We start from the raw sequence: 27236 nt of genomic DNA on the forward strand, positions 1-27236 counted from the left end.
ACGAGCATTTGTCCAAACAACTTCAGATGTGATTGGTTGAAAAGTAAAGGCAGTCCGCTATAATTGGCTGATGATGGGTAATCAAGTTAATAAAACATGAACAAATTAACAAAAAATTAGTCAGGCTTAGTAACTACTTAAAGCAGACCTATACTGCAAAATTGACTTTTAACCATTTTAGTTTCCTCTTTTAATTTACCCTCTCGAAGTTGTATTTGGAGTGATTCATGCATGTTTGACCAATCTTTAATCACTTATTTTCAACCTTAGCTTTTACCTCCACTCACAGATGCCCCCTGCTCTGTACTGCCCTCGTTCTTCATATTGATATTCTTAATCGATGATACACAAACTATTCGCTAGCGTCGTGTCATTTTGATAGACATGAAAAAAAAATTACCTGCCTCGCTAGTGTGATGTGCAGCTACCCGACAACCCCACGGCATTTTGTTGTGATGAGGTTTTTGGCGACATCAGCTCTCATTGGGCACTGTAGTTTTTTAACACAGAAGTCAGGGGATTTGTTTGTTTTATTTAGTCGTTTTAGATGAATATTGCGATTTAAAATGTGCAAATTATAACCTAATGATCCACAGGTGTCATAGATTATAACTATGTACCACCCTCCTAACCCTAATCCCTTAATTAAGTAGTTACTAAGCCTGAGTCACTTTTAATAAACAATTTGTTCATTATGAGTTAAGTCTTTGTTCATGTTTTATTACAGCTAATTAAAGCATAGTTATTATAAAGTAGTACAAATATATCACACAAAACTAAAAATATCAAAATCAACTTAAATACTGAGCAATAAACTATCACATTTGAAATTTTAATACTCCTATTTGATACTGCGTACAACGGAAACCATAAGCAGACCACCGAGACCTCAAAATCATTATCAGGCTCCACACAGGGATCAAACCAAGCCCTGGCGGATCTGTCTTTAAATCATCTCTCCTAAAACTCCTCTCCTTCTCTCCCTGACTCTGAGATGTCCCCCCAAAGGCTCCAGCAGTCCACACTATTTATCACCTCATTTTCCCTAATACTTTAAAGAGATCATACACTGTGGAGTGGTCACTCATAGAGAAGAGCTTTTGAAAAAAAAAAAAAAAACACCTCTTGTGTCGGTCTGGGTTAATTGCTATAGCAACACTGTGCCGATCCTTTGAGGTTTGATAAATAGGTCCTTTGCAAAACAGCATTATTAGTCTTTATAGAGCTTTTTGGAGTCGTTTTGTGACATATTATTAGAAATGTAATAGAATTTCAAGGACTAAACCAGCTGTGAAAGAAGTAGGCTATATGTCAGACCCTGTGAAAATACGAGCAACCAAGAAAGTCTGTAACCGGTCTTTCGCAGAACTGAACCAGCTTTAAAAGTGCAGTGTGTAACCTTTCATTTGGAGGGTCCGCCGCCTGCTTGTCTCCATGGACATGTAGACATTGCATTGTTTGTTGAGTCTGATGAAATAAATAATGAAATTGTGCTTCTTTGTATAGTTTTCAGACAGTACTTTTATTTCTACTTGAGTGATATATTTTTACAGTGTAGCAGTACTCTTACTCGAGTAAATATTTTGATACTCTCCCTGTAAATAGGTCTACAACAAGTGTTTTATCCTTTGAATTACATTAACTTCAGTCCTGTCCTGTTATCCTTACTCACTGTGATATTAACTGTGTGATATTGTTCTACAAGGATTTTTATTAGACTTGGCTTTGTGACTGTGTTCTGCCCCAATTACATATTTTATACCACTGCTAGAATAAAGCTCTTTGACTCCAGTGGCAAAAACATGAAGTCGGAGGATAAATAGTGAGTCAGACAGAAATAGCACACACCTTTTGCAGTGGAGGAAGACTGTAATTATGTTAAGAGTCAGGGGGGATCATTATGCAGCTGATTATTCTAAAAGAGTCCCTCAAATTTAATGTATTCCCCACCTTCATAAATATGGCCCCAAAGCTACCATCAGACAGCCCAACTCACCTCTGTCTAGACTAATACAAAAAAGTACTTCATTTGCTCATTATAGAACAAGATATGCAAGAAACAACAGGCGAAAGAGTGAAGTACTGCTGCCTATGTTTTTTGTTTTACCACTTCTGAAGGTCTTTCATTTTTAAAAATAAAGGAAGTATCAAGGGACCTGTGTTTGGGGACTGGTTGCTCAGTTGTCTTTGTTGAGGTTATTGTTTAAAAAGGAACAACACAGAAAGAACTCCTTTTGTCTTTTCAGTGTGAGGTGTTTAAGGGGCATGTACACAGAATAGGACATTATTTGGCAACTTTTATGTAGGCAGCCATGTCATTCACGAACACAAAAAGATCATTTATGGGGAAAGGATTTATACAAATGTCAAAGCCTCTGTTGAACCTGATTTTAAATGTCTGGGCGTCACTATTGTCATCAATTAACGAATATCCCAATATAGTTCTGTTAGTTTAAATGCTTCACAGACTTCACTCAGTGCGTACACACGTTGGAGATTTACTTGTTAAAATGACGCTAATTTCATGCTTGTACTAAATATATAACGAGAGCCAAGGGTATTTGAAAAACATGTCTTTTGCCCTGAGATAATTCGCTCTTTAAAGTGTATTTTGAATGGCTGCGTAACTGCCCTAATATGAACTGATCTGTGTTTCACCAAATCTCTGCACACAAAAGCACTAGTACTTTTTTAACTATAACTGTTTTTATTAAGCATTATAAAATACACAATTTCACGATATACCGTCATACCATGGAAATTTCATACGGTCACATCCCTACTAGCTCGTTAGATATTGATATAAGATCACATGTCCTCCTTCAGTGCCTAATTTTACTAACCACATTACAGTGCATGTGTCCAAACAATTTTAACTCTGTGGCTGTTTCCCAGGGCAACACCATGACGACACTGCTGGACCTGAAGAGCAGCGTGCTGCGGCAGGTGCAGAGGAGCCAATCCCTGAGAAGCAGACGGGACCCGCCCCCTCCCACCCCCAGCAGCCCCCTCACACACTACCCTGAGCCTCTATCCCGCAGGTAAGCTCCTCCCCTTTTCACCACAAAGGTTTCTTTTTTGTTTTCACTGGTTATGTTTATTGCACTGCAAAACTTACCATAACTCAGGCTTGCATCTCCACAAACCTGACTCTTGGAGGTCCTCTTCCTGCTTGTTTCTATGGAAATGTTGTTCCTTTCATTATAATCTTCCACAGTATGTCATAAAACATTTCTATCCCCATGGAGAATGTTCCAAAGTATGGTTTTAACTTTCTATTTCCATGAAATCGTGCAGGTGACATGCCACATCCAGAAAGTTACATGGTGTAGCTTTAAGAATATATGGTCTTGACCTTATGCCCTGCCCACTTTTGCCGTAAATCCTACAGCACTTCCGGTTAAGTGGGAATCTATTTATTTTCAATGGAGAATTTGCAAAAACCGATGAAAAAGTAGGTTGAGTTGTGTAAAATGAGGCTTTAAAACAGCTTTGTAGACTGTTTAAAACTTATTTGCTGTCAGGATCGGCAGCTCCAAGCAAAATAATACAACCCCAACGATGATGGCAGCGCCCACGGCAACTTCAGATTAAGATAACTAAAGGCCATTGCTGTCCACTGTTGATGCATTGTGGGATACTTGAAGTGCACTACACACATATATACAATCGCACATCAGAAGGAAACTGAATAATTAGTAGAAAGTGCTCGAGCGCAGTCTGCAAAGAGATAGTTAGTGCCTTAATAAAGTCTCCATAGAGCAGCAGCACTACACACTGGCCTAAGATTAAAGATGATGACTACGTTCAAGTGAGTGAAGTGCAGTGTGGCTTAAAACAGTTCTTTTGTTGAGTGTACTAGATTTGTTGTGCTCACTGAGGTCACTCCAACCACACTATTACACACTCTGACTCAATCTGATGCTACTTTCAGATGCTACTTTCCTGTTTCAAGTAATAGTTCCAAAAAAGCATTGCACAACTGTCACATGACAAAATGACCTAAAATCCTGACACTGTTACAAAACCAAAAACAATTATTTACGTAGTTTGCCCAGTTCTGTCAAATTGCATCATCTAAAATTAATGTGAAACCCAATGATTACCAACAACAACAAAAGCGTAGTGGAAATGACTGTAGTATTCTGTCTTTTTAGATCAGTATTGATAGACATGGGCTTTGAATTTTTTTCTTTTCTTTTTGTTAAAGTCTTTCTGTTCTCTGCTCTTGTGAGCTAGCAACAACTGAGGCAGTGTAGGTTAAATCAGCCCTTGACTTTTTTTCTATCTTTGTCTGGTTTTGAAGCCAAAAGTAATAGTACGAACCTGGGGTTTCTATAGCAACCTAAACACGGCCGCTGATGCAAACATATACTCACAATGACGACGCCGGCTATTTTTAACATGGAGGATAACCTGAGATGGGATCAGGTTGAGTGTTGAGATGATTGTGGTATGAGTCACCTCTTGACTCTAGCTTCAGTTAGCAGTTTTGATACATTGATAAAACCACTGGGTATTGATCACCTGTCTATCTAGATATATGTACAGAAGCATTAACTTCATTAATATGGCATTCAGTTGTTCTGTTTCAAGTCTGAATGTTTCTAATGATCGTAAACACTCACAATATCAATTTTGAGTGTTTACGATTACTAGGAAAATTCTTCACAGTTATTGAGATCATGACCAAAGTGAAATATAGATGGGATGAATAAGCTAACTTTTATTCATACTTTAATTCACCACCTTTCTCCATTTAAAAAGCCGGATGATTAAGGACTACATTTCAGTTGGGTGCCTCTGTAATATAGCTTGAACTAAAATTAAGTGTTTATTACATGATTAATATAGATTTTTTTTAGCTCTACAATCAATTAATGACCCGTATAATCAAGTTTCTAATTGATCTTGACGACCTTAATAACCACAACGACCGGCATTTATTTTTAATTCCCTGTAGAGAGTTGCGTGTTGTTGTTGTTGTGTCCTTGGGCAAGACACGTCACCTTCATAGCTATAGGAGAAATATGTGTGTGTGTGTGTGACTTATGGTGGTCAAACAATAATAAATCTGTTATCCCCTTAACCTGTCAATGTTCATAATGCTATCTCCGAGCAGTTGACTTTTTGATGTGTTTTATTATCACCAGATTCACACCTCTTTCCCTCCCTTTGCTCCCCAGTGCCTTCCCGCTGTGCCGGAGCCGTGGTTATGATGCTCGCTGTGCTCTCACCCTAGACGCTGCCTGTTAATCTTTCTTATTCGTTTTGACTGGAGCTGTTCCACCTGCACACCGCGGCTAATAGTGAATTTGCAAATGAGAGACAGGCTATTTCGGCAGCTTCTTTCTCAGTCTTCAACCATCACAGGGACACAAATAAAGCTGTCAGAATTATTTGGTTCATCGATAACCGTCATATAATTATAAGAACTAAAATAATAAATTCATTTCAATTTGATTTTTACTCCCAAAAAGCTTAAATGTAACGTGTTTTTAGATCTGGCTGGTCACGTCGAATTAAAGGTACAGTATGCAACTTTCTGGAGGTGACAAGTCATTATTACACCATAATTTGGAACAGTCTCCATGAAGATAGATACGTTTCACTCCATACAGTGACACAAGAGTATAGCTAAAGGAGTACCAGTTCAGGGGAAACAAGCACGAGGCCATGTTTGTGGAGATGCAAGCCCGCCAGAGTAAGGACACATGATTTTGGTGCAATAAAAACAACCAAAATGAACAAACAAATACATAAATTGAAGGTGAAAAAGTTACATACTGTGGTTTTAACATACCTTTTTAATTCAGAGTTTGTTTCATAAAGCTCGTCATATGCACTGGATAAATGGAAACTTAATAGACAATGGTTACGTCGTCAATAATGGTGAATACACTAGCACTTTATCAGATGACATCCCTGCACAAAATGGAAGTCAGTTGGTTAATACAGCCCAGGAATCATACTGGTGCACTTAAGACCCTTTTTTTTTTTTTTTTTTTTTTTAAACCGTATTTTACTCTATCCGCTAATTAAAATTTTATCATAGTTTATATGATTATTATTAGTTTAATATTGCACCATAACGGCGAAATGGCTCTATCAGAATAAAACTTATTATGGTTCTGACTATGAGAATAATCTGAACACTAATATTTTCTAATGTGACATCCCTGTGCACAAAGGAGGTCAGCTTCTTAACACAGTCCAGGCTTTATACCGCTCCACTTATGACCTGCTAATTTCAATGATTTTAATATCATTTGTTCAAAGGCCGAGTTGTCATCTCTAAGAGCAGCCTGTGTAGTCTCTGTTTTGTTTTAGGATTGTATTGGGGCTCTTCTCAGTCTCATTAAAGAGCCCATGTTACGCAATTTTCTGATCTATGTTATAATGTTATTTCCTTGTCAAAAACAGACCTGGAGTTGCGTTTTGTTTAATTCACACATGTTTAACACATGAACCCTGGATTTATATCATTCTGTTCCACCTCGTGATGTCAGGAAGTGCTCCACTGTGTTTTTAAACTCAAACTAAATACGCCTTCACTAGAATCATGAAATTGCCAATCTTTACTGAACAAAATGTAAAAAAGTAGCTGTTGAAACTTGTTGAACTAGAAAACTACCACTTCATGACATCACAAGGTGGAACAGAGCATTTTGAGCTTTGGAGATATAGACAGACTAATAAACTAGGGTTACTCAAACATGTGTGAATGAAACAAAACACAGCTCCACGTGTGTTTTTGAGGAGAAAACACCATTTTAACATGGTTTAAAGCTCACAAGAATCAATTTTGTGTAATATAGGACCTTTAATGATTATGACTCCCATGTGTCGTTTATGTCATGTCGTTTAATTAAGAGCAAAATCTCTCTCTCTCATTTACATACAGTGATTAGAGGCGCACTGCTGATGCATATTCAAATGTGTCCTTTTGTGTTTTGTTTTCACATCAGATTTATGGAAATGAATCAAGATAAACTTTGCTATAAATAATCAACAAAGTCATCCAGAAACATTAAACCAACAAAAACAAAAGCTGGTGACTAAAAATAGAAGATTCAAAAATGGCATTTGATAGTTATTACTGGGATTATTTTTAAGCATCAAAAATTGTTGTTTCAGACATCCTATGGGACAATATGCTTTATGTTTGTTTTTTGTTTTTTTATCTGGTTGTAAATTAATAATCACATTTAGTTAAGATCACATTAAAGGTCCTATAGTATATGCAATTGACATCTGTGAACTTTAAGCCATGTTATAATATTGCTATCACCTCAAAAACATACCTAAAGTTATGTTTTGTTTCATTCACACATTTGAGTAATCCTTTATTATTAGTCTGTCTATATCTCCAATGCTCAACATGCTCTGTTCCACTCAGCCTAAAACTCAACCTAAATATACAGGGTTTGTGTGTTAGACATGTGTGAATGAAATAAAACACAACTCCAGGTCTGTTTATGATGACAAAACACCAATATAACATAGATGAGAAAATAGAGTGACATGGGCTCTTTAAGCACATATTTTCATAGTAGTCTTAGTATATATTTTCCTGTGTTAATGTATTCTGAATTATAGGCCAAAGGACTCACTCCTCTTCACTGCCTCAGGACGTTCATGAAATGGTGGCCCTTGACCTCATCTAACATAAATGTCATTACTGTTCCCTGAGACCTCTGGGTTCTTATAATAATTACTGCACAGAGACATTATAATGAGATCTGACCATTCCACTTCTGTCACTCACCGCACACCCTGTTTTAAATGCAATACTGCTCATTACTGAGAGACAAAAATACTTCTGTACATCCTCACTCATTTTATTAGGATATTCTTATGTTTACTGATTTACTGTTGGTAGGATTTGCGGTTAACTTATAGTAGGGTATTCTCATATATATATGTGTGTGTGTGTGTGTATGGGTGTGGGGGGTGTGTGGGGGGTGTGTGTATGTGTGTATGTGTGTATGTATGTATGTATGTATGTATATGGGTGTGTGTGTGTCTGATTGCTATGGCAACGGTGTTCCATCACTCTCTCTCCTCTGGCCTCACGAGGCCGTGATGATGTCACATTCTAGAATCAGAGGATGTTGTAGGGGTAAGTTCCCGCGCTCATTTGGCTCATAACTTCTCAGACACCGATGGAAACACACGCAGAAAACGATCGCTCCACGACTTTCACCATGAAGCCTTGGTACTTGTACACGTATGAGGACGACATGCACCTCTACGATGAGGACTTCAACCTGGAGGCTCTGCTCTGTCCCACACCATCAGGGGACGGTAAAGAGCCAGAGGAGACCCACCTGGAGTCTCCCACCACCCAGGACTCCTCACACCCAGAGGAGAGAGGTCCGGCCCAGGTAACCCTGGACGAGGTACCCCTGGACGAGGTACCCCTGAACGAGGTATCCTTGAACGAGGTGCCCCTGGATGAGGTACCCCTGGACGAGGTACCCCTCGACGAGGTATCCTTGAACGAGGTGCCCCTGGATGAGGTACCCCTGGGTGAGGTACCCCTGGACGAGGTACCCCTGGATAAGGTACCCCTGGGTGAGGCACTCTTGGATGAGGTACCCTTGAACGAGGTGTCCCTGGACAAGGTGCCCCTGGACAAGGTGCCCCTGGACGAGAGCGCTCTGGTCAGGGCGCTCCGCCAAGAGTTGGAGCGAACGAGGGCCGAGCTCGCAAATCAGGTCCAAATGAGCCAAGCACTGGACCTGAGGCTCAAGAATCAGGAGAGGATCGACCAGGAGAAAGACCTGGAGATCCAAAATCTTACTGATGCCCTCCAAAAGAAGGAGGAAGAACTGCAGCAAGAGACTGAGGACCATCGGCAGAGAAGAATCAAGCATCTCAAGTCAGTGATGGAGATGATGGGGGTGAACAAGGAGCTTTACAAGCTCAAAAAGGCCACAGCAAACACAGATTTGGAGTTTCAAAAAGTCAGTACTTTACTCCAAGAGAAAGAGAAGGAGATGGTTTCCCACGTCAGCGCCCACAAACAGCTGAGAAACCTGTACATCTACGCAGGACAGGAAAACAAGAGGCTTAAACAGGAGCTTCACAACACCAGAAACCTGACAGCAAAAATGGAGCTGGAGGTGTATAACATCAAGCACAAGCTCCATAAGAAAGAAAAAGAGCTGGATAATGTCACCAGTGTACATAATAATATCACACAGCAGTTTCATAGTACACTGAGAGACAAAACACAGCTCACGCAGGAACTGGCCTTTGCCAAAAGAAACAATGAAGCGATGACCAGTCGAGTAAAAGAACAGGACACTGCCATCGCTGCCCTGAAAGGACAAGACTGGCCCGATCCAGAGGCCTCTAGCTGGAAAGGGACAGGCCAGAGCACGAGCGGCAAAACCAGGGCCGATGAGCAGACGGTTGACAAAACAACGGCAACAATGGACATCAACTCAAGCATCAAAGAAGATGCTACATTCAGAAAAATACGAGCTGTCCAGAAACGTGCCATCTTCAGAGCTGAAATCGCTGAAGTCGTACGAGAAAGACGTCTGCTTCACTAAAATGGAGAAGACGAAATCTGCTCTTGAACCCTGCATTAAGACTAAATAAAACTCAATAAAAACATTTTAAATATTTATTATTCGTGTTTTATTGTTTTACTGTCTAAACCTGACTTACATGCAACCGTACAACTGGTCACTATTATATATATATATATATATATATATATATATATATATATATATATATATATATATATAAGAGAGAGAGAGAGGGTTGAGGGAAGGTAGTCCACACAGAAGGGGTATCATAAGCTGGCCAAAGGAGGAGATACAGACCACAGATGTTAAGACCCAAAAGCTTCTGACCATGCACGGAGGGTTCCAAATCCAGCACCCTGAGACTGTACGCGAGGCTTAAGGAAGGAGGCCGAGGACTAGTGAGTGTGAGAGCCACAGTCCATGAAACATCCAAGATTCATAAGTACATCAAGGACAAGGCCCCAACAGATGATGTGCTCAGCGAATGTCTCAGACAGTGGAGCGCAGAGGAAGAGGTGCTGGAGGAACCATCATGGAAGGACAAGCCCCTGCACGGGATGTACCAACGGAGCATAACTGAAGTGGCTGATATCAATAAATCCTACCAATGGCTTGAGAAAGCTGGACTGAAGGACAGCACAGAGGCACTCATCCTGGCTGCACAGGAGTAGACCGTGAGCACCAGATCGACAGAGGCCCAGATCTACCACACCAGACAAGACCCAAGGTGTAGGCTGTGCAAAGAGGCCCCTGAGACAATCCAGCACATAACTGCAGGGTGAAAGACGCTGCAGGGAAAGCAAACATGGATCGGCATAACCAAGTGGAGCCACAGTGTACAGAAACATCTGTGCAGACTGGAAACCCGAAGATCAAGATGGGAAACCTCTACAAAGGTAGTGGAGAATGATCGAGCCAAGATCCTGTGGGACTTCCAGATACAGACTGACAGACGCCATGGTGATGGCGAACCAACTGGAGGAGTGGCTACAGCAGATCCCAGGAAAAACATCAGACATCTCAGTCCAGAAAAGTGCAGTGCGCAGAACCCTCAAGCTCCCAGGCCAGGTCCCGAGCGTGGAAAAGAGGGGATGAGACCACCCGCAGAGAGTGAGGAGATTTATTTATTTATATATATATATTTATATATATATATATATATATATATATATATATATATATATATATATATATATATATATATATATATATATATATATATATATATAAATCTCCTCACTATGTACGTACATACATACTGTGCTGACTTTCGGCTTCTTTATGGGATCCAAATCTTTTGAATCCATTCCTTTCAAAAGACTAGCTCTTTTATTTTTTATTTTTTATGTATATGACAGAAGCTAATGTGAGAACTAATTTTGTCTAGAAATTAATCACAGAGAAAAAACAACCAAGACTGAGATGTGTTTATAATGGTTCAAACTGGGAGTGGGAGTGTGTTTACCCTTTGGAATTATGCATCATCTAAATAATATGTTGCACTACAATATTAATAACTTTAAAACTAAATTATTACGATGCCAAATCTCTCGTATCGCCTGATGTCCAAATGTCTGCTTCTGTGCCTATTCTTGTGTTGGTTCAGTGGTATTCAGTATAAAAACACATAAAAATTATAAAGAAACTGATTTGTTTTAATTTAAAAATTGAGATCCCGCTCCAGCTGTTCACACTAGGGAACCGTTCAGAAGAGTCAATTTGTTCCCTACTCCATATATCCTCATAGAGTGGTGTTATGTTGTGTTACATTTATGCAAATTGCTAGTTCACATTGAGCATTGGACAGTATTTGCAATTAAAAAAGTAACCATGATGCAGAGATTTATTTTAATACCAACTAATATATAAGCAAAGACATAATAACATAAAAACCTCTCCAGAGCCATACATTTACCACACAAAATGACTCACCAAAGAGTTATCTCTGCTCCAAATTACAGACAGTTTCTGACAGACGATTGCTTATGGACCCTGTAAATCAAAAACAATAACTGTAAGTAATAAGATCTCGATCTGTTTAAAATTTTGCAACAGTACACTTGTAATGTGCATTGTTTATAATCTAGATTGATGCTAGACTACCCCATCACCTCCAGTCTCCATCAATTAGGTTTGTTTAAGCGCTTAACAAATGAGTTCATGGCATTTTGCGTTTATTTACTGTGCCGTACAAGGACATAAAAGTCTAATTGCTGCATTTAAACACATTTCAGCAAATAACTTTTGGGTAAAAAATAGACTTGTTCCCTAGCAACATCAAATGAGATTGTTATTACGACAACGTGAGCGCGCTGAAAGCCGGAAAATACAAAGGTACAGAGATAATCAGTTTGGAGATGTTGGATCATTGCGAGGCGGAGTTGTAATGGGTAGGACTTTATTTCTGCTCATGAACACACCGTTCCCCAAAGCCCCAAACAAAAGGCAGCAGACTGTCTGTACAAATCCGCAAGCTGTTTGAGTGACACATCGTGAGGAAACACAAGATGAGTGAAAAATGTGGCAAGAAGACGTGGAGAGATGTGAAGTTTGTACAATCAAATGCGAGCTTATTGGTCTAATTCTTACTCGTGAGTCACACATGTAAGACAAAAAGCCATCCAAGTTACGTCAGAGGAGCTGGCTTTCTCTACTAGCTCTATTCACTGATTAAACAAGGCAGCGACAACTTAAACATGAATCTAGCTTTACACTTGGAAATATAATGAACTATAGGGCTGTACAATGTATCATGTATCTTTATCGAAATTGCAATTTAAATCTCCGCAAAATGACTAAATCTTATTTTGGGTGAGAATGTCCACTAAAAACAACAAAATCATGATTTATCCTTAAGTTTAAACCTTTACAAACTGTTTAATTAGAGTGACAAATCCACTGGTCCGATCGTTGGCCACTCTCAACATAAACATCATTGGTTGAGTGGTCAGATCCAGTAATCTACAGGCAGACGGTGTGATTCCTGCTCGCACAGATGAATGCTGTTGTTGTGTCCTTGGGCAAGACACTTAACCCACCTTGTCCCCAGTGTCTGTGTACACTGGTGTATGAATGTGTGTGAACAGGTGAGTGATTCCTTCATATAAAGCGTTTTGATTGCCTTGAAGATGGAAAAGCACTATTGACTGTTTATTATTATTATAAAACATAATTATCATATCTAATTGCAATTGCAACAGTGCCCACTCACCACAATGTTCCGGAAGTAAATTTCACATTCATTTAACTCGTAGAATTTCTGAAAAAATAAAAGATTCAAAGCTTGCAAGGGCTAACTAGCAATGAGGTAACTAATGACCACAAAAACATTGCCAGAGTGTCTTTATTTGACAGATTAGACCAGTACAGTAGACATTAGTTACCACATCTATGTAAAAATGAATAGAAGACGTACTTACCATATCCAGGTCTGTAATTATAAGTGACGAGCCCATCCCAGTTAATGGCACGTCTAATCAAGAAAGATGGATCAGGATCACTTCATCTCATATTTGTAGGAATTGTAAATAATGTGTGAAACAGATTAACATTGGGTTATTGGGAAATAAAATCCACTCCCCCAGAAATGTTGAATTGAAATTTTAATCTAACAAATCCAAATCCAATTCTGCTCAGCTCTAAATACAACTGTTTAATTTGATGGCTTTAATTGGCATCCACGCAATGAAAGTCTATTCTATGAGACACCCATGGCCTTCTGAAACAATTAACAACAGAACACCTGCTGTGCTATGTCAGTATCTTTAATGTGTTTATACAGGAATGACATTTAAATCGAGAAAATAAATACAAACAAACACAAAACTGGTTGCACCCAAAGAGCACAAAAACTGCAATGGCTATGCTGTCTATCGACTTTATCTCATACGTAAGTCTCATTGACATGGGCAGAGTTAACAAGCATAGCAACAGTAACCGTGCAAGACGACAATCTGTTTTTCTTTTCTTTTGCAAATTCTTGCTTTGGATCAAAGTAAAAAAATAAAAAATAAAATCTTTTGCCAAATACATTTCTAGAATTATATCTGAGAGACCAAATTGAATTCCTGAAATAATTTGTTTGTGAGGAGATCTCTGTGGCATATTAGCTGTGATTGGATCCGGCATTGCTAGAATCTTGACCGTTCTTCGCAGCGTGACCGCCATTAGTCTTGGTCTATACTTAAGGGGTCTCTCTCCCACCATCCTACTGTGTGTGGAATACGTGCTAGCTATACCTGTCCCACTACTGTATACTGTGGCTAATAAAGGGGGGGTCTCCATGGACTCTGCCCTCTTTTGCATAATGTGATGGGAGCTATGTCGCATGCAGGGGGCAGGCAGAGGGAGACAGACAGCTCGGCAGACCCCTTGAGGTTCAGCTATGGGCCTGACCGCTCATCTGCATACAGTCTGACAGAGATACCCCACAGAGAGAGAGAGGTGGTGAAGGGGGCGTCTTTAAAAATGAAGATCGGGGCTGTGTTATGTAGTATTTGAGGGTTTTGTCTTGGCGTACTTGGTTGAAGTAGTTTCTCATAACATGTTGCATTTCTATTATGTAATTTGATGATGCCGAAAATCTAAAACGTAGGGAAGGGACCGATACTGTTTACTGTAAGGGTGAGGCCAATTAATTTTTTTGTGGCTAGAGGCAGGGGACACTCAGAAAGTAGTTAAAACACTTTTTTAGCATGGTCATTAGAATAAAAGATTAAAATGTGTTTTTGTTGTTGCTTTCCACAGACTTGCTGTGTTAACTATGCACCATTTACAGTACACTAAGTCCACCACCTGCTTTTCTCCAATGAGATGTTATTGCTTTTCCTGGAATGTTGCTCAGTATGGCATTAAACGCATCTATTTTGCATTTATTAATTTACAGGTGTTTATGTCACCAAAAATTACCTTGAAAAACATCCATTCTTACTATGAAAGGTGTCACCTCTGCACAGATTTGACATGTAACTTAGCCTGATGGTGTCACTGGGTTGTGTCATTCCAAATAAAACAAAAACTGAGACAGGCTTTCCAGCACAGAAGTTACATAGTGCACCTTTAGGATTCTGGCATAAAGTCTTTTTAGCTGACAAGGACAAATATCAGACTTTTATGATTGAAAGCCACCGCTAAAGTTTGACACTATACTTAATATACATTTCATATATTTGTACTGACAGGGAACACCTTGCAGTTTGACATTTTGAAATAGATGAATTTAATCTGGTCAAAATCTTATTATTTTAAAGCCCTGTGTGGCCCGGCAAGGTTTTAAAAAGCAAATCAATCTCTTTTATCTTATTACCACACAAGTTGACGTCGATAGAAAAGGGTGTGTGGTGCATTTGATGGAGAGGGGTTAGGAAGGGGGGGTTTCCCGAGGTATCCATCCAGTTAGTCCCTCTGCTGTCTCCATGACAACTAGAGTCAACGGGAGGCCGGGGATTCACACACCTGAGACGAGAGAGAGAAGCCATCATGCTGCATACACCTGCTAATCAGAACACGGCCATGAACAGTAAATTAGACCTTGTTTGCGTTGCTAATAGAGAGTTGAAGCTGTCATCCTCAGTGGCAGATGGTTCCCTGACACGTCTGCAAACATACAGTGTTGTCAAACCGTCCTCATATAGTTAATATTTTCTCACCATGATACTTGCTTCTTTATATGCTATTTCTGGACCTGTTTTATCTGCTCTTCCTCTCTGGCAGGGTTTCAGAGGAGAGCGCTGAATTCTTTGAACGCGTCAATGGCATCATGCAGAAGCAGGAGAACATGCTGCGTGCTGCCCAGGCCGAGGTAACCCATCAAACGAACTTCCACTCTCCACCCGTCTGCTCCCACTGTTGTAGTTATAGTTATAGCGAGGGTAGAGGCGGTCATATTTGTGACGTTGTTGGACAGAAGGGTCGGGTTGTGCGGGTCGGGTTGTGCGGGCCGGTGGCAGGCGGCGGGCTCAGCTGTGACAAGCTGCTGTCCAGGGCTAACTCTGGCTCTCCTTGCTGCCAGGCCTGTCTATAGTGGAGAGTGCGGTATTCATTTATACTAGAGCTGATGCAAACAACAACTAATAACCATGAAGTCATTTAGTGTTATGCACATACAGTATATAAGAATCACTGCACTGCCAAAAAGAACATTAAAAGTACACTAAATACTGCTCGGCCTTACGACAGTACACAATGTTTATTTTGAAATCCATAGTTTTCACTAAAGATTTTCAGATTATTGAACATGTCAAGATTGTCAAGAGTGTATTAAGGCTGTCAAAAAAGTCCTTACTAAAAATTATACCAACTTGAGCACATCATAGAAAAGTGTTTTAAAATGCTCTTCCTCTATATCAGATCTAGAGCAGGACCACATGCTTATTAAAGAAACTGCTATGATTTCCTGTTTGAAATACAGAGTAGAAACAGTTTCAGAGGTACTCATATGGACACTGCTTTTGAAATCAAGACGTTACGGCTCCCATCCAGAAACCTTTTCCAATTTGATGGCACTGGTCTGAGACCCAGGCATTTATACAGCACTGGATTAGAAAACTCCTGCCGCCAAACGGATGAGTTTTATAGTGAAACTGTCCTTTGTTTACAGTCTAACCTCATTGTGGATCTTTATGACCCTATTGTAATTTGGCTGACTCACCTTCACCACTGTTAAGTACGTCATTGGCATTTGATTGGCTTCATCTCTCACTAGTCCAGCCCATGAGTATACTCCTCTAGACAGATGTAATTTCATAATCTGTGTCCAAATGACTCCCTCTGAAACCTCGTCTACACTGGACTTTTTTATATTGGCAAATGGGGGATTACACTGGGGGATTACATTATATTTACCTAGGAACTGAGCATACCAGACATATTCACATGCAGCAAGTTAAATCTTCAATAGTTAAAAATGACTATCTCTCTGATTTAATTATTAAATAATCATCTGTGACAGATGTAATACAATGCAGCAACAACAACAACCTATAGCATACATGATATTTCCTAATATGGTTTTCCTCATCCATCCTGTCACTGCAGATGGCTACAGGCAGGGCATCTGGCATAAAAATCTAGTCTGATTCTGAGCATGAAAGGAAAAAGCAAATTTCTTGTCTGGTGTGAGCAGAACAATTACTCTGAAACCTTTTTGTGACTTGAAGTGTTTCTGTGGTTTGAGTGCCACTCGTGCTAAATGCCACAGAATAAGTCTGGAGTAGTTTCTTTGTGCAGGTTTCACTTATTGATTGTCAGCTTCAATACATTGTGTAAGCCCAGTTTCTCACCTGAGCCAACCTTTAGAGCTTAAGAGTTTGTATTTATTTTTATAAATTTGTTTCAGAGTCAGAGAGGGCCTTGCACAGTGCCCCCACCTCAGGAACACGTGGACCAGGCCTTCATCCCAGAGCGCATCAGCCGAACCGAGGTGATTTTCTAACCTTATTTGAACCAATGTCATTACACGAAAAATTACAGTTCAGATAATTTAACAGTGTGCACTGTAATTTTATCAGGTTTATAAGAGTAGGTAGAGACTCAAGCTTAGAGCTCACCTTAGCTGACTTTCATGTAGGTATCTCACCATTTTCACATCACGGCTGACACTAAATGTATCTGCCCCATAGAAAGAAAAAATGGAAGAATGAAATAGGCAAGGCAAGTTTGTCTGTATAGAACAATTCATACACAAAGTAATTCAAAGTGATTTACAGAATAAGAAAAACATTAAAATCATAATAAAAACCAATCAAATCATCATAAAATTTAAATTAAAATAGAAGAATAAAAACCTTTCAGTCATATGCACAGCTCAACAGAACATTTTTTAGCCTGAATTTAAACACTGTCAAAGTCGAGGCCTGTCTCACATCTTCAGGAAGACTGTTCCAGGTTTTAGCTGCAGAAAACTAAAACACTGATTCTTCATGTTTAGTTCTAACTCTGGGCACCAGCAGGAGGCCGGTTGCTGAAGTCCTCAGAGTGTGAGATGGTTCATATGGCACTAACATTCTGGATGTACTGTAGCTGTCTTACCGCTTGTTTGGAGAGGCCAGTGAGCAGGCCGTTGGCATGGATAATGCATGGATAAGTCTCTCCAAGTCAGGCTTAGACAGTATACCTCTTAGCTATGTTTTTAGATAGTTCAACTGCAGATGTTATTGATTTGATGTGGCTGTTAAAGTTCAAGTCTGAGTCCATTATTACACATTCTAGCCTGATTAGAAGTTTTTAGACAGAGAGATTGGAGGTGACTGCTGACATTTTCCCTTTGTTTCTGTGGGCTAAAGATGATGACTTCAGTCTTGTCTGACTTTAGCTGGAGAAAGTCATTTTGCATCCACACACTGATCTGTTGGATGCAGTGGCAGAGTGAATCCACTGGTCCATATTCACCTGCTGCCAGTGAGACATAGATCTGAGTGTCACCTGCATAGTTGTGGCAGGACACATTATTGGTATTAACTGGCCTAATGGGAGCATGTAGAAATTGAACAATAGGGGTCCCAGGATTGACCCCTGGGGCATCCCACAGGTCAGGCCCATGTGATCTGAGACACAGTTTCCAATTTCAACAACGTACTTCCTGTCTTCTAGGTAGGACTTGAACCAATTTAGTGGAGTACCAAAAATGCCCACCCAGTTTTGTCTGTATCTGTATTAACAATAATAATAATAATGTCTTACACTTGTAATGCACTTTACAGGCTTGTCAAAGCCTCTCAAAGCACTACACTATAGTCATTATTCATTCATTTCCACACTTGGTGATGGTAAGCTACTATTGTAGCCACAGCTGCCCTGGGGCAGACTGACAGAAACAAGGCTGCCAATCTGCGCCATCAGCCCCTCCGACCACCACCTGTCATTCACGCACACACCACTTTCATACTAGGCAATGTGGGTGAAGTGTCTTGCCTAAGGACACAACAGAACTTGGTCCAAGCCGGACTCGATCCTCCGACCTTCGGGTTGGGGGACCAACACTCTAACCACTGAGCTACTGTCGCCCCCACTGAGCTACTGCCGTCGCCCGTCATATTCAGGCGGATGTCATTTGTCACCTTGACTAAGATTAGTGTCTGTATTGTCATGGGGTCTAAAACCTGACTGGAAAACTTCAAAAGAGTTGTTCATTTGGCTGAAGTTAGTAAGCTGTTGGTAAACAACTTTTTCAAGGACTTTGCCTAAAAAGAGCAGATTTCAGATGGGTTGATAAATTGTTCAGTACTGTGGCATCAAGGCTGCTTTTCTTTAGGAGAGGTATAATGACCCCTCAGCCGTCTGGCAGACCTTTTTCTTTGCCCTGACCAATTCATCATTCCTCCACAGCACTTGTATTTATCTTTAACAATTTGAACCTTCATCAGAGCAATGGTGTCCAGAACATTCAAAACTCGCACAGAGTTGAACAAATCATCAACATTAGAACATGAGGCATTTTCAAAGTGCTATTTCCATGAACAGTGCACCTGTTTCATCATTTATGTGTCTCCTTCGAACATCTGCAGGAATAGTCGCTGGTTTGGGAATAACAGACAGGTCAAAAAAGACACAGAAATGATCAGACAGAGCAACACTGACCACACTGACATTTGAAATATTTACTCTTTTTGTAATGAGCAGGTCCAGAGTGTGCCCTCTGTTGTGGGTGGCTCGCTGAGTCAGACAGCACTGAGCTCCTTAGCTCGTTTCTGTCAAACACATTCTCCACATGTACATTAAAATCACCTGTAATGAATACACCAACAAAGTCTGTGCATATGACTGAAAGTTTTATGTTAACAAAACTTTAAGTAGCAGTTTTGTCATCCCAGAAACAGTGCAACTGGGAGAGATGTTTGGATTTCTCTGTGGCTCACATGGTCTCCTAGCAGCATCTCTGACCTTGACATTGACCTTGACAGCTCTTGTTTTGTGATGAAAATCCCTTTTTTTGTTTGTATGTTAACATTAGTTTGTGACAGTGGCAAAGTTTATAAGGTGTGTTTTGGGTGATGTAACGATATTAGCATCGTCTTTTATCACTTGCTGGGTTGGTTTAGCATTTTGGTCTTTACAAAGACTCAGTTTTTTTCATCCTCCTGTGGGCTGCTTACCACTAGAAGTCACAGACAGTGTCCGGTGAAATCATTTTTCAGATTCTAAAGCAAATATCCATGCTTGTAACTCATTAATTTGTTGTTGATAGTTCCAACCGTGATCACAGAAAGAATTCCCTTGACATGTTGCTGGCTCGTCAGATAACTTCTTAAAAAATGTAAAAATGGTTAAAAATCTTGGTTTTCTTAAAAGAATATCATGACAACACATATTTTCCAGCAGTGGAAAAGGTAAAATGATTAAAATGCAAAGTAGGAAGTTACAATAATTCAAAACCGTAATGGTTGGAGTAAAATTATTCATTAAATGAAATGCCTAAAAAGCTGTTTCTTAAATTATGTCATTAAAATCAAATTACCTTATCATGGAACCTTGCACAGCCAATCAGCATCATACAGTGACTGAAATGGCTCTGTCTTACAAGTTTGTAATAGGTAATAGGTTTCTAATGAGATGAAGAAGACAACATTTAGGGTTTTTTTTTTTTGCCACAATGTTCTTCTTTTGCAATATACTTTCAGGAGGAAAAAACTGTGAGAAAAAAAAGGTGGATACTTCAGCTTTAATATTAATACCAATGACCCATGTGAAGTATAGGGTGGAAGTAATCCATCCAGGTCATAACAAAATGTGTCTTGTTTCAGCTGGACCTACTTTACGAGGAGACAGTGTACACAGTGGTGAACCGAGTGGGCGTGGCACCTCCAGAACATGTGAAGAGTGATGAGGAGCTGTTTGCCTATTTACTGAAGGTAAGTCTGCTCCACTGGCTCTGCTTGAGACACTATTAGTGTGTGTTAGGCTGTTGTTTGTTTTCCTGGCACTGTGAGGATTAAACATTGGAGTCACACTTCCAGCATTAATATTAAGCTGTGTTACATCTGTTCAGAGCAGCCACCATCCTGCTGTTTGGAAACACTGCAGTCCTAAGTCTGTTTGCACTAATAGACATGTGTTTGCACTGGGTTTGTCGATTTACATAAAAATAAAATTCGAATATTGCCTTTATTTTCAGGTGTTTGACATGGGTGAAGAGGAGCATGAGATCATTCTACAAAAAGTTCAAGAATCTAAGGTTAGATTCATAACCAATTCTCAATGGGGCGACAGTAGCTCAGTTGGTAGAGCGTTTGTCCACTGATCTAAAGGTTCACGGTCCAAATCTCTCGACATAAGCGCCATTGGTTGAGCAGTCAGATCCATTGACCATAGGTTGGCGGTGTGATTCTAGCTCCCACGGGTGAATGCTGTTGTTATGTGCTTGGGCAAGACACTTAATATGTGTGTGAATGGGTGAGTGATTCCTTGATGTAAAGCGCTTCGAGTGCCTTGAAGGTGCTATTTAATGAAATATAGTGTCAATCAGGTTAAAACCTATATTAAATACAACGTGAACTTGTCCGACTACATGACTCAACCAACAAGAACTAAATATTTACTAAACATCACAGATACAAGTCAAGTAAAGTTAACCTAAAGACACAGTCACTGGGTTTCCCGAACATTGGGTGATGAAGATCTAACATCAGTCACCAAAGTTCACTAAAGGATTTGAACTAAGAAAAATGTTATTTGTGTTTTTCAGATAATAGAATGTGACGATGTGTCCCAGGTGGGGGGGCTAGAGACAGTTTTTTTCTATTGATTACATTGCAGTTTCCCATGAAATATCCAGAAGTAAAACACACAATTGCTGAACCTGTTAATTTCTATCACTGAGACTCAGGAAATCATTGCATTAAAAATATGAATATATAAATAACTATGAATTTTAGCTGCCTCACCTCTCTTAAATAATATCATCCTATAAAATGTTGTGATGTCATTTGAACCACAGCAGTTTTACACAGGTGTTATGATATGTTATGGTATACAGTAATACAATATAGTGTGGGTTAAAGTTGAAAGATTTGCTCAAACCTTTGTTGTATCTTTTGGCATTTTATAACCCAAATTTTCCCAAGTAAATCACTTAAGGAGTGCAGTTTTGTCTGGATTGTTGAGTTTATTTTTGCACTATTTTCTCATTGTGTTATTAACTGTTGTTTTTCAGGAGTGCTTTTGTATGAGGAGTAAAAGGTTATTTTGTGGAGTGGGCACATAGTGGCATTGTGTGTTAAATGCTCTTGTGAGGGGCTCGCCACAGCCGGTGCCTGAGTGCGGCTGTGACAGTTTGTCCAGTGTCTACGGCAGTAATAAAGTCAAAGAGAAGCCAGCAGAGCTACAGTCTGAAAACACTGAGCTCCAAAACCATTTATACAAATTCTGACACTCAGGGCCAAAGCCAAGGCCTAGATGTTATTTGAGCTTAGTCACATTTCTCTTCATGTTTTGGTTATTGCTTTATTCATAACAAATAGAAAACTTGAATGCCTGGATATTATAAATACATGTAACAGTACTAACAACAGCAGTAATATACAGAGGAGTAGTAGTAAATGAAGTAGCAGTTGTCAGTGTGGTAGTAGTAGTAGTAAATTTGTAGTAGTAGTCGTACTAAGTAGTAGTGGTAGTGGTAGACGTGGTTATAGTGGTAGTGGTAGCAGTGGTAGTGGTAGTAGTAGTAGTAGTGATAGTAGTTGTAGTAGCGGTAGTGGTATTAGTGGAAGTAGTGGTAATAGTGGTAATAATGGTGGTAGTGGTAGTAGTGGTAATAGTGGTGGTAGCTGTAGTGGTATTAGTAGTAGTGTTGGTAATAGCAGTAGTTGTAGTAGTGGTAATAGTGGTAGTAGCTGTAGTGGTAGTGGTATTAGTGGTAGTAGTGGTAATAGCAGTTGCGGTAGTAGTGGTAATAGTGGTAGTAGTGGTAGTGGTAATAGTAATTGTTGTAAAGCAGTAACAGTAGTGGTAGTAGTAATCGTAGTAAAGCAGTAACAGTAGTGGAGGTAAAATTAGTTGAAATAACATTTTGGTATGAGTTGTTTATTATTACTGTTGAACTGTCTTACACATGGCTAAAATGAAATCCCAAGACTCAATTAAAATAAAACAATTTTAAACTGTCAGGTGTTCATGATCATTCCTCAACCCCTTTTCTCTAACATTTGTTATTGTCATTTCATTTCAGCGTGCCAGCTTTTCTTTGAGAGTATCTGTGCTGAAAGCAAAGAATCTCATGGCCAAGGACGCCAATGGTGAGGGATTTAAAGTGCTCAATAAATCTATCCAATACTAAGTAAAATGTTGCCACTTCAATGAGAACAAATACAGCACTCAGGGATTATTATAAATCTTTCTAAAACCTTTTCGAATAACAGACCAAGTGTCTCTGTCTAGGTTACAGTGACCCCTATTGCATGCTGGGAATTCTAGAGGGTCAAAGCCCACATGACACAGAAGAGAAGAAAGAGAGAAAGTTCAGCTTCAGGAAAAGGAAGGAGAAACTGGAGAAGCGTTTAAGCACAAAGGAGGCTTTACCGGCACGATGCATTCAGGTGACAGAAGTAAAACCGGAAACACTCAACCCTGTGTGGGACGAGCACTTTGTTTTGTAAGTATGACTAAAAGTAGAAGTCAAAATTCATGGGTTTTATCTTCCTGTTATATGAGACATTTTGAGGTCTTTTTGACATTCAAAAGATATATTTAGCTAAATATACTAAACAAAACTAGTACATTTTTAATCCAGAGGCCCGAGTGGAGTTTGCGTCACATCAAATCTAAGAACAACTAGCATGCTAACCGCACACCACCTGATTCTCAGACACTTTATATTAGATGCAGACAAGATGCTGTGGTCTCACTTTGATTTAAAGAGCTGCTTATACAATATATCCAAACACTGCGTCAGTTTGCTAAAATAAAAATTGGGTACAGCCGTTTTTTCTGTTCTTTTCTGTTAACTCCATTTCTGCCCAGTGTCATTTCTCATAATCTTGAAATGTGATTGTCAGATGTCATTGTGTCTTAAAATAGTTCTTGAAAATATGATCTTGTTTTTCTGTTTTCAGTGAAATCGATGACGTCCACAATGATCTCCTACATCTGGACATATGGTACAATGACTGTGCTAAATACCAACCACCAAATGTTTTCAATACCAGCATATTACATTTGTTTTGCTTGTTTCTTTGTTTTTGTAATTAGTTTTAAAGCTGCACTGCGTTACTTTTCTGGTGGGCTGGTTTGTCACCTGCTTGTCTTCATGGAGATGTTATTGCTTTTCTTAGAATGTTCCAAAGCATGACACTGAAGTGAGTAAATTGGGTCACCTCTCCCCAGAGCTGACCTGCAACTGCTTGCTTCCATGGCAATAAGTTTAATGCCATACTGTGGAACATGCGAGGCAAAGCAGTAACATCAACACAGAGACAAGTGTATGGCAGATGCTCCGTCACAATGGTTACATAGTGCACCTTTAAATGAATGTATTTTTATTCTGATGAAAATTGTGATCGCACTGTTACCTACAAATCTGTGCTGGTTTTATTCTAATAGTGTATTGTTTTCAGGGATCATGACGACGATGTGTCTGTGGCCGAGGCGTGCAAAAAAATGAATGAAATCAGTGGTCTTCGGGGAATGGGCAGGTATGTCTATGTAATGTCCATGTAATCAATTTTAATTATAATCCTGATAAAGGTTTCATAAAATGTACTTAAATGTCCAAACCATTTATTAAATTGACCTCTTTCTTGGAGTTCCTCATTAGTGGTTTATTCCCTTTGTCTGTTTGAGAGGGAGAGTAGAGTGAGTCATACACTGACAATGGAGCTGAATAAAAACACTGTCCACTTGTTTGTGCAGTTCACCTGACACAATGTCCTATCACTTGCCTGAGAGATGGTCTTATAGGAGTCTATTAGCAACAAAGTCATGTGAACACAGGGCAGCAGCTGAGCCGGGGCAAAGGAGGGGCAAAGGAGGGGCAAAGGAGGGCCAAACAACAACCAAAACAAAGATGAACAGCAAAGACCAGTTAATGCAAGCGGATTGGGCCTTCAAAACATCCAGTGGTCAAAATAAGCCAGACATCACTTACTTAGAGAGGTATTAATATTGACCTTATTTTGCCCCACCCCCTTTTGCCACTAACCGCGCTTTCTTTGTGGTGATATTTTCGGTTAAGCTGGAATCCCATTAATTTCAATGGAGAATTTGCGAAAAAAAAATTTGCTGCTAAAATCTGATATGAAGTAGGTTGATTTGTGTAAAATGTCCACTCGAATGATGATGGTGGCATCTACAGCAGCTTCCAGAATAAGGTGAAAAGGATGACCAGGTGTAATAATTTTCCCAAGACAGTCCCACTTTTGAGTCCTGTATCCCATGTCTCAAGAGATTTATCCAAAACTTGATTTGGCAAAGTTGTCAAAATTTAAGACCAGTTTCATCCAAGGATAAAGAGGTGAATATATTGTTTGTCATTGTGTGTTAAATGCTCTTGTGAGGGGCTCGACACAGCCGGTGCCTGAGTGCGGCTGTGACAGTTTGTCCAGTGTCTACGGCAGTAATAAAGTCACAGAGAAGCCAGCAGAGCTACAGTCTGAAAACACTGATCTCCAAAACCATTTCTACAAATTCTGACACTCAGGGCCAAAGCCAAGGCCTAGATGTTATTTGAGCTTAGTCACATTTCTCTGCATGTTTTGGTTATTGCTTTATTCATAAGAAATAGAAAGTTTGAATGCCTGGATATTATACATACATTTAACAGTACTAATAACAAATGTAGTAGCAGTTGTGGGTGTAAATTTGTAGTAGTAATAGTACAAAGTACTAATAATAATAGTAGTAGTAGTAACAGTAGGAGTAGTGGTAGTGATACCCATGTATAATATTTACCATAATATTTGTAAATAAGCTATTGTAAGTAAGTATTGTGTTATATGTTTCACCAATTGACAATTCTCAATTTTAGTATTATTCTTGGTAGTATTAACCTGTGCCTGGTACTATAATTAATGAAAAAAATGAATATTGTCTGCTCTAATTAAGGAAGTAAGAAGAAGGAAGATGCTACATATATATATATATGTCTAAAAATTGTGTTGCTTTTGCGACAGGTATTTTAAGCAGATAGCAAAATCAGTACGCGCCAACGGCTCTACTTCTTCAGGATCTGAGGAGAATGCAGATGACTTTCTTGGCTGCATCAACATCCCTTTGAATGTGAGCGAAAAATATTCTCTGCAAAATGTTTAAATAAGCTGTCTGCAGTAGATGAAAGGATGTTTTTTATATTATATTGACCAGGAGATGCCAGTGTCCGGATATGACACCTGGTTCAAACTGGAGCCGCGTTCGAGTGCATCCAAAGTTCAGGGAGAGTGTCATCTGATCTTAAAGCTCTTCACCAGTCAGGTCAGACAAAGCTGTACAAGCACCATTATTCTCACTGCATCTGTCGACTGAATGTAGGAAATATGATGGATTTTTCTTCTATAGAGAGACAACACTTTGTCCAAGAAGGACACTAACGTCTCCATTCACAGGAAGCTACTGAGTCAGATAGTGGAGTACGAACACACTCACATCAAGGTCTGTTACTTCAAACTCTATTTCAAAACATTTTTTATATTAAACAATATACCAAACTTTCAGTCTAGTGTACACTGCGTAGTAATAGATTTTCTGAGGTGATTAAAACAGACTTAAATCTTGTTTAGCGTGAGCCGTACAACTGGACAGGGCAGGTGAGTCCTCCAGCCTGGACAGTGCTCACTCACCACGCGGTGCAGACGGATCTGTCCCCATTGCAGCAAGCCATTATGTGAGTGCTGATCAGTGCAGCATTGATCTGATAGTTATGGTTTAAGTGAAGCTCTATATGTGTGTGTGTGTGTGTGTGTGAGTAGCCGCTGGCAGTGCTACAGTACCCATCACCGCACTCAGAGGGTGTGCTACTCCCTGCTGCTGCGCCTCCTGAGGAGCATCGATGCAGAGTGGGACGCCCCCACTGTGCGTGGCGACCTGGTAGGTTCTTCACGTTTGGACATGCTCTTTACCCCCATCATCAGGAAGCACCAGTCATTAGCCCTCCCTGACATTCATAAAGGTTTTTGGTTAATCCAAAAATGTGCTGAGCCAGGTCCTCTCTGTCCAGGAGAGGCAGCTGTCAGACAGCTTCAGACTGTACACTGAGCACTGTCTGTGTCTGATGAAGAACATGAGGCAGGTGTTCCCCTGCTCCAGCGCCGCCGCCATCACACGCTACGAGCTCATGCTCAGGTAACGTCCTCATCCTCACTGCTTCAGCCTCACTGCTCCCACTGCTCACAGGGAGAAGACAGATAACCCTCTCCACACCATCTCATCACCATGGCTCAGCGATTAAAGGCAAACCATGGAGCTTTTAATCAGAAATCCAATTAATCCACACTCCAAACAAATGCATGAATCCACACATATGGCTCAGTTAAATAACCTACTACAGTTTTATTTAGAGCTCACACTTCTTGTTGTGGTTGTATACTGTTAGAATGAAGGCGGTATTTGTACATTTCGAGCTGAGTTTGAGAGCAGGCACACACAGACATGCACCTCTCACCTCCTACCATTTAAATATTTTCAACTGTTTTTTTTTTTTTTTTTAAGCCATACATGAGGTTGTCTTAAAGTACTTCCTCTATATGGACATTTCATAGGCTTCATAGC

At 39.8% G+C, this 27236-nt stretch overlaps 1 protein-coding gene across 1 annotated transcript in view; it reads left to right on the top strand.

The window, feature by feature from the left end:
• Positions 1-27236, top strand: part of baiap3 (BAI1 associated protein 3) — a 57650-nt gene that overhangs the window by 13248 nt on the left and 17166 nt on the right. The window contains exons 2-16 of the mRNA XM_033971789.2: positions 2896-3041; positions 15258-15345; positions 16882-16965; positions 20285-20392; positions 20656-20715; positions 22708-22774; positions 22917-23130; positions 23591-23635; positions 24092-24169; positions 25646-25751; positions 25836-25943; positions 26028-26120; positions 26249-26352; positions 26438-26555; positions 26686-26810. Coding sequence (XP_033827680.1) covers positions 2905-3041; positions 15258-15345; positions 16882-16965; positions 20285-20392; positions 20656-20715; positions 22708-22774; positions 22917-23130; positions 23591-23635; positions 24092-24169; positions 25646-25751; positions 25836-25943; positions 26028-26120; positions 26249-26352; positions 26438-26555; positions 26686-26810 — 1535 coding nt within the window. The 5' untranslated portion in view covers positions 2896-2904. The remainder of the gene's footprint in view (positions 1-2895; positions 3042-15257; positions 15346-16881; positions 16966-20284; positions 20393-20655; positions 20716-22707; positions 22775-22916; positions 23131-23590; positions 23636-24091; positions 24170-25645; positions 25752-25835; positions 25944-26027; positions 26121-26248; positions 26353-26437; positions 26556-26685; positions 26811-27236) is intronic.

This window comes from Periophthalmus magnuspinnatus, chromosome 8, assembly GCF_009829125.3.
Source record: "Periophthalmus magnuspinnatus isolate fPerMag1 chromosome 8, fPerMag1.2.pri, whole genome shotgun sequence".
Classification (NCBI taxonomy): Eukaryota; Metazoa; Chordata; class Actinopteri; order Gobiiformes; family Gobiidae; genus Periophthalmus; species Periophthalmus magnuspinnatus.